Source organism: Eretmochelys imbricata, chromosome 11 (genome assembly GCF_965152235.1).
Source record: "Eretmochelys imbricata isolate rEreImb1 chromosome 11, rEreImb1.hap1, whole genome shotgun sequence".
Classification (NCBI taxonomy): domain Eukaryota; kingdom Metazoa; phylum Chordata; order Testudines; family Cheloniidae; genus Eretmochelys; species Eretmochelys imbricata.
The window spans coordinates 21,471,513-21,486,133 of NC_135582.1; the positions used below are offsets into that span (position 1 = coordinate 21,471,513).

Consider the following 14,621-nt stretch of genomic DNA (forward strand, 5'->3'; position numbering starts at 1 on the left):
GAGAGGCTGCAGGGAGCAGTCATTCAGGGTCCAGTAGGAGCTGGAGGAGAGAGGTCTGTGTTTCTGGCTGGCTGAAAGAGCAGCAGGACCATGGACAGCTCAGTGTGGGCAGGGACTGGGGGAGCTAAGGAGTTCCTGGTTTGCTGCTGGGACTCAGCCCAGAACAGTCTGCTGGCAGGGACCAAAGAAGGAGCTTCTGGCTGACTGCTAGGACTGAGTCCAACATAGCTGTGAGCAGGAACCGGGGAGTAAAGGAGCTCCTGACTAGCTGCTGGGACTGAGTGAGGGCTGCAAGAAGACAGTGTCTCCAGGGAGCAAGCCCTGGTGGTACAGCCCCATACCTGGGCAGGGACGAGTTAAAGACTGTATACCCCAGAAGGGGTGTGTTCTGATGCACATATAGTATGTGAGACTCAGCTGCAGGGCTGAGTCACTGAAAAACTACCTGCGAAACCACCCACAGGGGTCACTAGAATTGAAAGATTGCAAACACACCCGACCAGAGCGGGGCACTCACAAGAGATGGGTGCTGTCCTGTTACAGGGAGTTAGAAAGCAGGGAAAGAGGAGAAGCAAGAAGTCAGTATGGCAGCCACAGGAGGATGGAGGGGAGATACACAGAAAAGTATGAAGGCCCTTCCTCCATTGCTGACGGTGAGAAGCACTGGCCCACAGTTCAACAAACCTCTGAACCCCTTACCTCCTTCCACAGAATGAACTGAGTTCTGGCCTCTCTCTCCTACAATTAATAATTTCTCCCTCTTCACTTCATTGTTTCCCCCATCCTTTTCTGAGGCACCACACTTTAGCACTCCCTTCCCCCTTCTCTGTGCCTTTCTCCCCTGCCCTATACATACACCATCCCTTCCTTCCTTCTTTCTTACTTGGCATTCATGTAAGTGATTACAAAAATATGCAAATTAATGCAAAACTAATATCTAAAAGATTTTGCTCTGATGGTTCTGGCTTGAGATTTTGTCATAATTATACCTCTTTTGAAACATAACTCAGGATTTGTGTTGGTTATCAACTACTTTATATTCACTAACATTTGTAAAAGGACATTAAAATATTTATAGCATATGTATTTTAAAAATATTTTTTCCAATAAGCTTTGGACAGAGCCAAACTGCAATATGGCTGGGGAGAACTGACACTGAACATGGCTAGTGCAACCAGCAACATTATGTTTTCTCTTCATCCACAAAACTGCCCAGATCCAGAATAGAGAACAAGACATACCCACGCCCAGTATAACAAAGATGCCACAACACACATTGCTGCACAGAAAATCACAGCCACAACTTTTCCTGGAGGTTCCCACTGCCACAAAGCCCCATCTCACAAGTATGTGGGGCTTTTAGCCACTATCTATCGAACCCTAATAATAGTCACTTAGACTATGACCAGATCAGAGGTTTTGGTCATGATGTAATGAAAGTTAAGTGATTCCCAATTAGTTCAAGTAAACACAATTGTACATGCAAACCTAGACACTCTAGGATACAACCTTGGTTAAACCTAGGACTCTGCCATATGTCAATTTTTTTGGCTGGGTTTCACTCTTTTCACATCACTTCTTTTCATCTAATATAATTTATACAGGAGCCATCACTGTGGAAAACCATCTGGGTCTCTTGTGAGCAGGTGGGGGAGAGAAGGAAGGAATGTATCTTCACCTACACTTACCCAGGAATATTTCACAGGCGTCAGCAAGCATTGTAATATTTCTTCTGATCTCTCTCTCTCAATCTAGTGCATGCACACACATTTGGTTTAGAGCCAAACCACACAAATAAAAGCAAATAAAAAGTATAATTCCAACCAAAATTACACATACATTCTAGACATAGATAGAAGCAGCTGGCATTTACCTTTACAGTCCAGTTCATCAGAGTTGTCACCACAGTCATTTGTGCCATCACACATTTTGTTGTTTGAAATACAACGGCGATTGTAACAAGGCCTAAAACCTCTCCGACAGCTTCTGTTTTCTGGTAAAGTAAATGTAATAGACATTGTATATAGAAATTTTACACAAATAATAAATAAGCACTTAATTTAAACAAACAAGCAAACATCCCAGAGACATTTCCTTCAGAAATGTTCACGGTAAGTTATAAAAAAATATGTGAAACTAATAATTTACTGTCCAACTGAAAGAAGTTGACGGACAAACACATAAACCAGTCAATTATTCTAATACCTCTACCTACAGAAAAAAAGAATTGTAAAGAAAACCTTAACTTTCAATGTTCAACATCTTGTGATGGTAAGAGTTTATTTTTTTTATTAATTTGTTTAAAACATCATTCTGTTATAAATATAACTATGTTTATGTGGAATACACAAACACTGCTGCTCACCTAGAAACTGAAAAGATGCTGAATTTGTTCAGAAGCCAATGTCCTATACACATCTTGTCAAACATAATGAAGGTAAATTAAAGTAATAGAAAACATATTACTATTGTAACGGGGCAAGGCCAGATGGCTATAGAAAAGTAGTGGGAGATAGATATATTAACTCCAGGTAAACAAATCCCTGGTACCACGATAAGTTAAATGGCAGCTGCTCCAGGTCAATTAAGATACCTGGCGCCAATTAAGAACTTTCCAGAAGGCAGTGAGAACGATAGGTTGATTGGGACCCCTGAAGCCAATCAGGACTGGCTGAAACTAGTTAAAAGCCTCCCAGTTAGTCAGGTGGGTGTGGATGTCAGGAGCTGTGGGAGGAAGTTGCACTGTTGGAGAGACTGAGCAGTACACACCATATCAGGCACAAGGAAGGAGGCCCTGAGGTAAGGGTGAAGTGGAGCTTGAGGAAGTGGGGGCTGCTGTGGGGAAGTAGCCCAGGGAATGGTACATGTCATGTTTCTAAAAGGTCAGCTACCATAGCTGATACAATTAGGGTCCCTGGGCTGGAGCCTGGAGTAGAGGGTGGGCCTGGGCTCCCCCCTTCCCCCCCCCCCAGATTAATCACTGAGACTGGGAGACAACAGAGACTGTGCAAGGGTGGACAGCTTCTCCTCACCTCCCTTGCTGGCTTATGATGAAAATGGCTCAGTAGACTGTGACCCTTGTCTCTAGAGAGAGAAGGGTTATGTGGAGGGTCACAGTGAGCCTCTGAAGTGAGCAAAATCCGCCAGGAAATGCGGGAAACCATGGAGACAAGGACAGCTTTGTCACACTATCAAATGCTAGAATTGAGAGGGTAGCTAAACCGACCAAGTATGTTCATGCATGGAGTAAATCTGTATGGATTGCAAAGAAAAAGCTATGGCATCAAGACTCAGAGCTCTGGTCAACTGACTTCGGTTTGGGTTGCGGGGCTAAAAATTGCAGTGTAGACATTCCCATTGGGCCGGAGCCTGGAATATGAGACCCTCCCCCATTGCTGGGTTTCAGAACCCAGGCTCAGCCTGCGCAGGAATGTCTACACTGCTATTTTTAGCCTCACAGTCCGAGCCCAAGTCAATTGACCCAGGCTTTGAGACTTGGCACTGTGGATTTTTCTTTGCAGAGTAGATATACTGTAACATGTTTAATTTTACACATGTGAATAGTAGAGCTTGTGAAATTTTTCAGGTGAGTAGATTTTTTGCTGCAAAAAATGCAGTTTCAGATCAACCAAATCTGTTCATGAATTTGCGAAATAGTTACTACTATTTTTTTCTGGCGCAATTTACAATATGGAGGAGGAAGTCATGATGGTGACCTTAGAAATTTTAATTCAGTGGTTAGGGCACTTACCTGGTATGTAGGAGACCTAGGTCCAATTCCCCTTTCTGCCTGATCTGGAGAAGGGATTTGAACTTGGGTCTCCATGAATGCCCTAGCCATTGGGCTATGGGATATTCTGGGTTGGATTTTCCTCAATTTCTTTCCCTCAATCTCCTATTGAAGTTTTTCCACCAAGTCTAAATAATTAAAGTAATTGGAGAAGGGATGTGAGCTTGGGTCTCCCACCTCCCAGGTGAGAGCCTGAATCACCAGACTATAGTCATTTTCACTCACTCTTCAGGCTCAATGACTATTTAAGTATTTTACACAAAGTGGAACAATTTCAATAGAAGTGAGCAAGAGGGGAAACAGGGGAGGAATTATGATTTTCAGAGAGACAATTCATTTCCTGGTCTGCTTGTGGAGTGGTACAGCTCTGTGCTGCTAGATAGAAAAGTTATCTTGTCTTAACTGTTTTCCCCTTAACTATCACCAACATTTTTTTTGTATTCTGTCCGCTCACTTTCTTGTTTGCTATGTTTTTTCCAACAATCTTCCACTAAAAACAATTCTTTTAGAATTACCTCCATATCAACGTGGTGCTATAATTATATTAATTATTTTGATCATGTAAAATATGCTAGGGACCTGTCAACAAGAACTTAAAAACACAGTCCTTATTTTCTGAGTAGCCCACAATCAAAGTTTGACAGAACACAAGTAAAGATCATAGATGGAGAAAGGGAAGAAGAACGAGAGGGAAAATATAGTATCACAAGATAACTAAACCTTGATGCCTGTTATTTTTTATCTTTTATTTTATTGTTACCTTTCTTCAACCTCATTCCTTGTAAGCAAGATGGTGAAGTGAGCTTGAGGCAAGACAGGTGACTTGATACAAAGGTTTAGGGAGGGTGTAACAAATTTAAGGGGCAGTATAGATGAAGGCATGAAGAAGTTTGCAAGATGAATCTAAAGGGATATTAAGGATGGCATTACTGATGGAGTGAAGAGGGTGAGGAGTGACACATAATGAGACCAGTACGTAGGCAGAGGCTTCATGATGTTCAGCTTTGAATGTCAAGGAGTTTTAACTTAATGTACAGAATAATGGGCTGATGCAGTGGCTCAGCAAGGACTGTGACATGAGTGGGAAAGAGTATTTTCCTAACAACATTCTGGACAGACTGGAGTTGGCAAAGTGACTATCAGATATGTAGAAGGAACAGATTGTGGTAGATAAAGCTGGATATTGCAATGGTGTGGATGAGCAATTTGGCTGTTGGGACAGACAGGAAGCAACAGATTAGAAATGTGGTGGAAGAATAACAATACTTTCCTAATGTGTGGATGGAGAAGGAATGATAACCCCTTTACCCATCCAGGATGTAGATCTGCTTAACAGAAGATAACAGAGTTATCAGCTGTTACAAAGAACTGTAGTGGGGAGATTTTTGTTATACTCTACACTTATCTTTCTACTTTATAATACTTCCATACTAGTGTTTTCCTATTTTCAATCACTGACAATTTTAATGCAATTGTATTTAAAAGTGAAAGATAAATCTACATTGCCAGATTAAGGCTGAGAATAAGTAGGAGAACATTTTCAGGTTTAGGTAAGTAGCTAGGTGGATTTCTTTTTGTTTTTGTTTTAAGACCAGAAATGGATGATATAACGTATGTTGGGATTCAATGTACTTAATGTAAGCCAATGAATATAAAAACAATTTGAAAGACATTGAATTTAATATGAATAATGATGAAACCAAATTAAGAAACTGAAGTGACAATGTTTGAGAACACTTACCACAATAAAATAGTTTTTCATCCGATTTGTCCTTACAATGAGCAGTGCCATCACAGGTCAGTTGGTAGTCAATGCATTCACCATTTCCACATTCGAACTCAGAGTAAATGTTGCATGTGGAGTTTTTAGCTAAACACACAAACACACACACAAAATACAAGTGTTAAAAAGCATTTTAATAGTTTGCATTGCACAAGGAAATTAAGCAATATACAGTCCAAAACCAAATGACTTTGTGTTTTTGGAAACTGTGAATAAAAAGGTGTACAACTAGAATAATTAAACTTTCAGACTGGACTTGCTACGTAACATCCCACAGCTGCTCAACTGATCTGCAGTTTCCGTGGATTTGATGAAATTGGGGATGGACTAAAGAGACAAGGCACACAAATTCAATGGCATAGCCCAGAAAGCCAATAATGTCACACAATCATACATGGTAACCAGTGTTTGCTAAATTGAGTCTGCTGAGAAGTAAGAAGACAAAAGAAGGGCCATATTGTATATCCAAATGAAGTCCTGACTCGTGTGGTAGTAGAGGCCTAAAATAAGGGGACTAAGAGTAAAAGTTGGATAAAAGAGAACCATTTCACCCATTTCCAAAGAACACTCTGCCCCAAAGTCCTGAATGCTATTCACCCACCACCCTTATTCTCTTTTGTGGGCTGAGCAGGTTGTAGACTGTGGATATTTGCCACTAAGCTATGTGTGCAGAGGAGCTGAGTAAGAGGAAGACAAACTCAACCTCATCAAAGTCCTGGTACCAGAGTCAAAACAGAATTAAATCATATGCCTGACCTGAATAATGGGAACTTACTGGGGCTAATAACCAACAGTATGAAGGGCGTCATTGCCAAGAATGTTAGCAACAACTAGTTTCTGACTGAAAGTTCCCAATACCACAGTGAAGGCTTTTTTCTTTCTCTTCTCTCATAAGAAATGAAAACCTCTGCAATCTTTTCAGCAGATGGAGCCTCCATGTCTGTCTTGTGAGGCAGAAGACTGGAACTTTTGTGGACTGGCTGCTCCAAGAGGGGCCAAAAACCATATTTATTCAATAGACAGATCCACCTGACTCTGCTGAGAGGGAATGGAGGAGGAAAAGGAACATCGGACAAAACATGCACTCATTACAATAACTCCAACTATGGATTTTCCAGTGCATCATGTCTTCTTTAGTTATGTCTACACTGGAATTTTTAATAACAGTTAAACCAGTGCTAACTAACACAATTGTAAATTCTAGTGTAGACACTACACAAACACTTGTCCCAGGACAGACACTTTGTTGTTAGCCATTTTTAATCCTAGGTTGCACGCTTCATTTTAAAAACACAACTAACAACAAATGTTTGTGTCATGCCAGCCCTTGTATTCACCACTATATTAATTAACATATGTTAAAACCTAACCTACAAAATTAAATGTAGACATACCCATTGTGTCTATCTTTTAGATTGTAAGCTCATTGGACATTGTAATGGGGTGAATCTGGCCCTTCGAGGCCCCTGCTGGAAATCAAGCAGTCCTACCACACCCAACCCTAGGAAAGAGCAGGAGTGGTGGGTCCTCCAGGCTGCCTAGAGGGGCTGCGGGGAAACAGCCAATCAGAGAGAGGCTGTAGGGAGCAGCCAATCAGAACCCAGCAGGATCATATAAAAGGAGCTCCTGGACAGAGCAGATTAGTCACTGGCTGGACCCTGGGCAGCAAGGACAGGTACAGGAGTTGCCATACCTGGACAGAGCAGTTGTTTGCTGGAGCCAAAGGAGCAAGGAAGGTGCCCTGGTTGATAACTGGGACTCAAGCAAGACTTCAGCCCTGAGATAAGTGTGCAGCTGAAAGTGCTGGGACTAAGAAGGGAAGTGGCCCATGGAAACACAGCAGCAAATAGCTACAGGGATGCAGCTGGTGGCTGCTACTTATAGGGTCCCAGAGTTGGAACCTAGAGTACTGGGTAGGCCCAGGTTACCCCTCCTGGCCCCCACAGGCGGAGTGGCCTAACCCCAGAGAAGGGAGCTTAGTGAAGCTCAGAGAAGGGGGCAGAAGGTCAGCATTTAATTGAACTGTGTTAACACCCAAAGGGGATTAAACTGAACTGGAGAGCTGGGGTCAGGAAGGCACACTACAGAGTGAAGAGTCACTAGGGAGTGACCCTGGGGCACTGCTCCTTAACAAAGCAGTACCATTGGAAGCTAGCCCAGGAAGGGCTGAGGGACAGTTTGGAAGATAGCCCATGAGGGGCTGAGGCTAATGGATCGGGACATTACAGAAGGCACCATGAGAGGCCCTGTTGGACGTGTGCCTCGGAAGGGGTCTGTTTTGGCTCAGACTGTATGTGACTCAGTTGGAGGTCCGAATCACTGAAAACCTGCTCGAGAATTTTAACTATCAACAGGGGTCACAGCAAGCAGAGCAAAGCTGAGAGAGTGCAGGTGCAGAGACACCTGGCAGGGGCACTCATGTGAGGTGAGTGGCCCCATCACAGACAGAGGTTGTCTTTCTTTTAGGGTATGGTACAGTAATAAGGACAGTGCTGGTGCTAACCAAATAAAAACAAATAATTTTAATTAGTTCCAGATGAGGTGAAACTAACCAAAGACTGTGATAGTTTTCCTAACGTATGGTTATGCATCTAGGCAAATTAGAGGCACTGATTTTGCTGAGGCTTCTAATTATTTTTCTAACTCTGGGTTTGGCTCAGTTTTCCTCTCTCCTTTCCCTCACCAGCCCGTCATGAAATATCCCATGATGCATATTTTAATCTCTTAATGGAAGTGTTGAAATGCGTTGTGCCTCCTGGGTATTATTAATAACTCAAGATCTCTTCAATTGAGCACAGCCAAAAACTAAAGGAAAAACACCTTTATCACTATCCACCAGACGCTGCAACTAAAATCCCCAATAATATTTTATGGCTCTACGCAAATGTTCCATCTGTAAACAAACATACTCTGCAGTGGTCAGGCAGATAATGTTCTACTTCTGCAGCTGAAGTGAAGTGATGGCCTGCAAAATTATCACAGAAAATCAGTTGTTTACACCATACGGAGTACATCTGTATCTGCCACAAATCAACCACAGAAATGTGAAGTGTGAGCATGTTTTTAATCTGTTTACCAGAGGCAATAATGTAGTTATCATTTCAAAGGAAAATGTGTATGTATGTGTAACCTCTTGATTTCTGCTTTCTCTCACATATATTGACTTATCATTAGATTAATTAGCAACAGCAGTTAGGATAGTATTGCAGCATTTAAAACAATAATTTAATTGCTTTTGAACTTCATTAGAGCACACTTATTTTATAGGTATTGGTCTAAATGACTGAATTGTTGCTGAATGATTTTTTTAAATCCTGGGAGGTAAAGTACAAAAAGCTTATTTTGAGGAGGGGAAGGAGTTGGGTGAAGTGGTGATAACAATATGAAGATATTACCCTAATTCATGTTTTCCTACTGCTATAGTTCTGGTTGTTTTCATATCAGTCCCATTGTTTCATTCTAGAAGGAACAGAACTCTGTACTATAGAAGATGAACCAGTCTGATTTGAAAGAATATTTCTATTTAGCTCCAATGTGAAGATAATTATGAAGTAAGAAGTGATGCACTGAAAACATGGATTCTGGATCAGGATAAAATCTGGACTATTCAGGATGGCAGTTTCGGTCCGAAATAACAACAAAAAAACCTTACAGGTCTATCGGACATTGAAGTTGAGAAACTCATGAGTCCTCCAAAGATTAGTTATGTGCATCTTAAAACATTTCATATGCCTTTCTTCCCCCATTTCTTATTATGTAGAAATATTATTGTTGTTATTATTATTATTATTATTATTTAGGATCCTGGGAATTACCATGCTGAATCAGACTCAGGCTCCACCTGGTTCTGTTCAATATCTTCATCAATGATTTAGATAATGGCATACAGAGTACACTTATAAAGTTCGTGGACAATACCAAGCGGGGAGGGGGTTGCAAGTGCTTTAGGGGGATTAAAATTCAAAATGATCTGGAGAAACTAGAGAAATGGTCTGAAGTAAATAGGATGAAATTCAATAGGGACAAATGCAAAGTACTCCATTTAGGAAGGAACAATCAGTTGCACACATACAAATTGGGAAATGACTGCTTAGGAAGAAGTATTGTGGAAAGAGATCTGGGGGTCATAATTGACCACAAGCTAAGTATAAGTCAACAGTGTAACACTGTTGCAAAAAAAGCAAACTTCATTTTGGGATGTATTAGCAGGAGTATTGTAAGCAAGACACGAAGTAATTTTTCCACTCTACTCCACTCTGATTAGGCCTCCACTGTAGTATTGTGTTCAGTTCTGGGCACCACATTTCAGGAAAATTGCGGACAAATTGGAAAGTCCAGAGAAGAGAAACAAAAATGATTAAAGGTCTAGAAAACATGACCTATGAAGGAAGATTTAAAAAAACTGGGTTTGTTTAGTCTGGAAAAGAGAAAACTGAGAAGGGACATGAGAACAGTTTCCAAGTACTCTATGTAAAAGATTGTTACAAGGAGGAGGAAGAAAAATTGTTTTTCTTAACCTCTTAGGATAGGACAAGAAGCAATAGGCTTAATTTGCAGCAAGGGAGGTTTAGGTTGGACATTAGGAAAAACTTCCTATCAGGGTGGTTAAACACTGGAATGAATTGCCTGGGAATTGGAGATTTGGAGATTTTTAAGAGCAGGTTAGACAAACACCTGTCAGGAATGGTCTAGATATTTAGTCCTGCCAGGGGACTGGATTAGATGACCTCTTGAGGTCCCTTCCAGTTCTAGCATTCTAATCTAGTATCCTGTTTCTGACAGTGTTCAACACCAGATGCTTCAGTGGAAGGTACAGGAAACACACAGTAAGCAGATGCTGTATAATCTTTCCACTTTAAAATCTCATCCTAATCCCTAATAGCTAGTGATTGGGTTAAACCCTGAAGCATCAGGATTTTATCCATTCCAAAATTTTTTTTTTGCATAGTCTATAACTCTGGATATTCTTGTTATCCATATAAATATCCAATTTTTCTTTGAATCTTACCAAATTCTTGACTTCAGTATCTTGTGAAATAAGTTCCACAGTCTAATTATGCACCAAGTGAAAAAGTATTTCCTTTTATCAGTTTTGAATTACCTACATTTCAATGTAAATGACTGTCCCTTTGTTCTTGTGTTTTGTGGGTGGGTGGGTGGGTGGGTATGTGAGAAGGAATAGAAGCTCCTGATCTCCCTTCTTCATATACTTATATACATACATATGTCCCCTCTTATCTGTCTCCTTTCTAAGGTAAACAATCCCAATATTTTCAGTCTGTCTTCATATGAAAGATTTTCCAGTGATCATTCTCATCACCGTTCTCTGAACCCCCTCTAATTCTGCAATATATTTTCTCATATGGGGTGACCAGCAGTTAACAGTTTTCTAGATTGAAACATAGCGACTCATATAATGACACTACAGTATTTTTGTAAGCCTAAAGTTAAGATTGCTTATTTTTCACATAACATGAGGACCTTGCATGAGGAGGCACAAGGCATACATTGAAGCTGTGCCAATTAAGGATTATAATGCTTTTGGGACATATAAATGCCATGCCATGCTCCAGACTTAATTATATTGGGGAATTTATTGCAAACCAGCTGTATGACCCATTCTCTCTCTCTCTCTCAGTTCTGAACCATAGGTCATTACCAATACTTTTAGGGCTACACAAGACACGTGCTTCTCTACGTAGTTACTGATGTCTTAATTAACATTTTCAGGAAATACTGCAAATACAATCTCAATTGATCACTACTGGCATTGATTTCACAGCTAGACTAAAATCTGCTGCTCAGTAAGTGTTACAGGTTTAATTAACATCTTTGTTACCACTACAAATCATCTGTACAACTCATTATATCTCAATTATATAGCCAGTTAGAAGTGATTTTGCAGAAAGGCCTCCAAATCTAATGCACATTAACGGTGCATTACTTGACTTTAGATCAACTGTATCTACCCTGTTATGAAAGAAAAGTTTTAATTTCCATCCTACTACATAATTAAATACAAGCAAAAAGGATTTATGTTATTTTAAGGACCTTTTCATAACAAAATATAAAGGACCAGCTTTAAACCACAGTGTACCATGTGCATGTGCTGGGTGTGGGGGGAAAGGATGCGGAGGATGTAGGGCTGATCTGCAATAATTTATTAATACTGTATGTGACTGGTTATTGACATAGCTACTGTATGGCTACATTGGGTTACGGGAATGTTTACTGTATGCATATATTGCCTTATTTTAATAACAGGCTGTTAACAAAAAGACAACATAGTTGATCCAGATAAAATACCTCCTGTTAAACAGATCAAGCGGTTAAGGGACAACACCTGAGCTATTAGATGTAAAGCTAATTCCAGATTCTGGCTAGTTGTTATGCCAAGGCTGGGAGTCTAAAGATCAAAAGTACACCAATGGTTAAAGTAGCTCTCTAGAGAAAAGATGGGAAGCTGTCAGGGGCTGTTCATGAGGAACAGGCTGATACAGATACAGGTCCAGCAGAGAGACCCTGAAGCAGTTGGGCCTTCCTAAACTTCACGGGGATGATAAGCCTGAGGAAAGATAGAAGTGAACATGGACTGTTTTCAGTTTTTAATTTTTTTTCTTTAATGCTGCACTGCCGTCCTATAGTTAAGATTCAGCAATACTTAGTTTTAAGAGAGCTGTGTGGTCAAAGGCTCAAGGCTTAATACCTGAGGGGGTGCACTCAGAGAGACATGAGAGGGGCTGCTAACCTGGTAACCATGACAAAGGAATCGAATTACAGTGGGGCGAGTTGGAGGATTTCTGGCTAATTCAGACATAAGGAGTGGCATGTACTCCACTCCAAATCAGGCCAGCCTTGCTTGCTGATGGGGCTGGGAGGAAGAGGGGGCAGAGGATGTCAATACTCCACATTCTGAATGAGTCTGGTCCCCGAAGCAGGGACCCAAAATGGCCCCTCTCCCAGCCTGCACAAGACGAAGAACATTAGGGATGTGGGAGGGGTAAGAGCAAGACAATTATACTATCCACCCTCAAAATCAAATATCAGAACCAGATTAATGCAAAGGGTGCACATATGTGCTGCATCCTTTCAGATCACTAGTTGCTACTTCTCCTCACATTCACACCAGTTCAGCACCAGGTGCAATATGGCCAATAATAGCCACAACGGATCTCCAGTGAATCTTCAACTACTTTATCAAAGATTTAGCTCTCTATCCTCTTCCTCACATTATTTTGTGTCACGGGGTGTCCAGTAGAGAACTAGAAAGATGTCTGTGGACAATGGCTTTGAAATAATTGATTTATATCACCTTTCATCCTAAAGGGTCCCAAACAGAGTACAAACTTATATACAAATTTATATACAACTATATAAAAGGAATAATTTAAGCAACACCCCTGCATGTTGGAATCTGACAGCTGTTTAACAAATTATAACAACGCTACACATTTTAGGACAGGAAGTGAAGAATACTGTACCCAACTGACAAAAGAAAAAAAATCAGGGAATTGAAATAGACTATAATTAGTCAAGTTGGAATTTGGCCAGGACACTAAGGTTAACATTGTTACTCTTACAGAAGGCTGCATGGGATCTTTATTGGATAGAAATGTCAAAACTTTAGTTGTACATTCAAAAGATGTCATCTCCATTAGTACAGTTCCCTCTAAAATCATTCTGGGGCATTGCTTAAGACTGGGAGAAGAAAGACACTTACTGAAGGACTAATGTTACTTCCTACAATAAACTGTAGAGGTCTCAAATCCATGTAACGGGTTGGCCCAAACCAATTTTGTTTGTGAGATCTGACGGGACCACACCACGGGGGGGATCACTACATCGACTAATATTACTTACTCACACATCTGTTGTCATCTATCAGCATTCGATCCCCCCTACATGAACAGTTCACTCGACCATCAGGAGTCAGAAGGCATAAGTCATGACAGCCTCCATTCATTTGTGCACAGGGAGACAGTTCACCTGAAAAATAAAGAACTTTTGTATTATCAAGTTAATAAAAACAGGCCATCTTCTATTAACTTTGTGATATCTGCTTCAATGCTTAGTATTATTTGAAAGATCAGACTTCAATGCAGTTCAGTCTCCTGGGTAAATGTGTTATGGGTCACTGATACATTGACAGATTTCTAATAAAAGTCTCTGTATATACCAGTTAGGTAGGAATGCCATGATGCCAGAGAGGTTACTGTATTTAATAAGATGGAGCTACTTTTAGCACAGGTATAAAACAATTAAATGAAATATCTGGAAATGACGAATATTTGCAAAGAATCTACTAAGTACTTTTCCATTCTGAATGCTAAATCCAGAAAATATACATAGTATTCCAAGAAAAATTAATTTCTTTGGAAAAGGTGTGTTCTCTATTTTTTATTTAATATTCCACATAGTGAAAAGAAGAGGTTATGAAATGCCATAACACATAATTTGACGAAAGCTAATCTAAATTTCTGAAAGCAACTATATATAATTAAGAGCCCATTATATTTTGTTTTGTAACTTACAACTGTTAGTATCATTGGCAACAGCAATGATACCCATTGGCTGATGTGGTATATCAGATCGAAGAACTTTTGTATCTCCTCCTGTATATTTATTGGAGCGAAGAATAGCTCGTCTCACCCAGTCTGACCAAAAGATATAGTCATTATATACAGCCAGGCTGAGAAAAGTGCCTGGTCCAGACTTGACAATTACCTGAAGTACAGAAATACATAAGAAAAACATTTAGATGGCAATCTAATGTAGATTTATTTACTTACTCAACCAACCTGTATTTTAATAATAACTGAGGGAAAGGAGACCAAGGCAGAGAATATTAGTAGACATTAAGGAAAGTAAAGCTAATTGGGAGACCTCAGTTAGAAGTTAGAACATATTATTTGAATAAAGGATGAGAGAGGGAGTGTTGTCTGGTGCTCTGAGTAGGGGATTAACACAAGCTCTGCACTGACTCACTGTGTCAACTTTGGACAAATCACTTATCACCCTGTACCTCAGTTTACCAATATCATAAAGCAG

General features: G+C 40.3%; 1 protein-coding gene across 1 annotated transcript in view; it reads right to left on the reverse strand.

Moving 5' to 3' along the window:
• Nucleotides 1-14,621, reverse strand: part of LRP1B (LDL receptor related protein 1B) — a 1,054,628-nt gene that overhangs the window by 286,603 nt on the left and 753,404 nt on the right. Inside the window, exons 44-47 of the mRNA XM_077830376.1 lie at nucleotides 14,105-14,297; nucleotides 13,434-13,559; nucleotides 5,532-5,660; nucleotides 1,874-1,993 (exon numbers count right to left, since the gene is read on the reverse strand). Of these exons, the coding sequence (XP_077686502.1) occupies nucleotides 1,874-1,993; nucleotides 5,532-5,660; nucleotides 13,434-13,559; nucleotides 14,105-14,297 (568 nt within the window). The remainder of the gene's footprint in view (nucleotides 1-1,873; nucleotides 1,994-5,531; nucleotides 5,661-13,433; nucleotides 13,560-14,104; nucleotides 14,298-14,621) is intronic.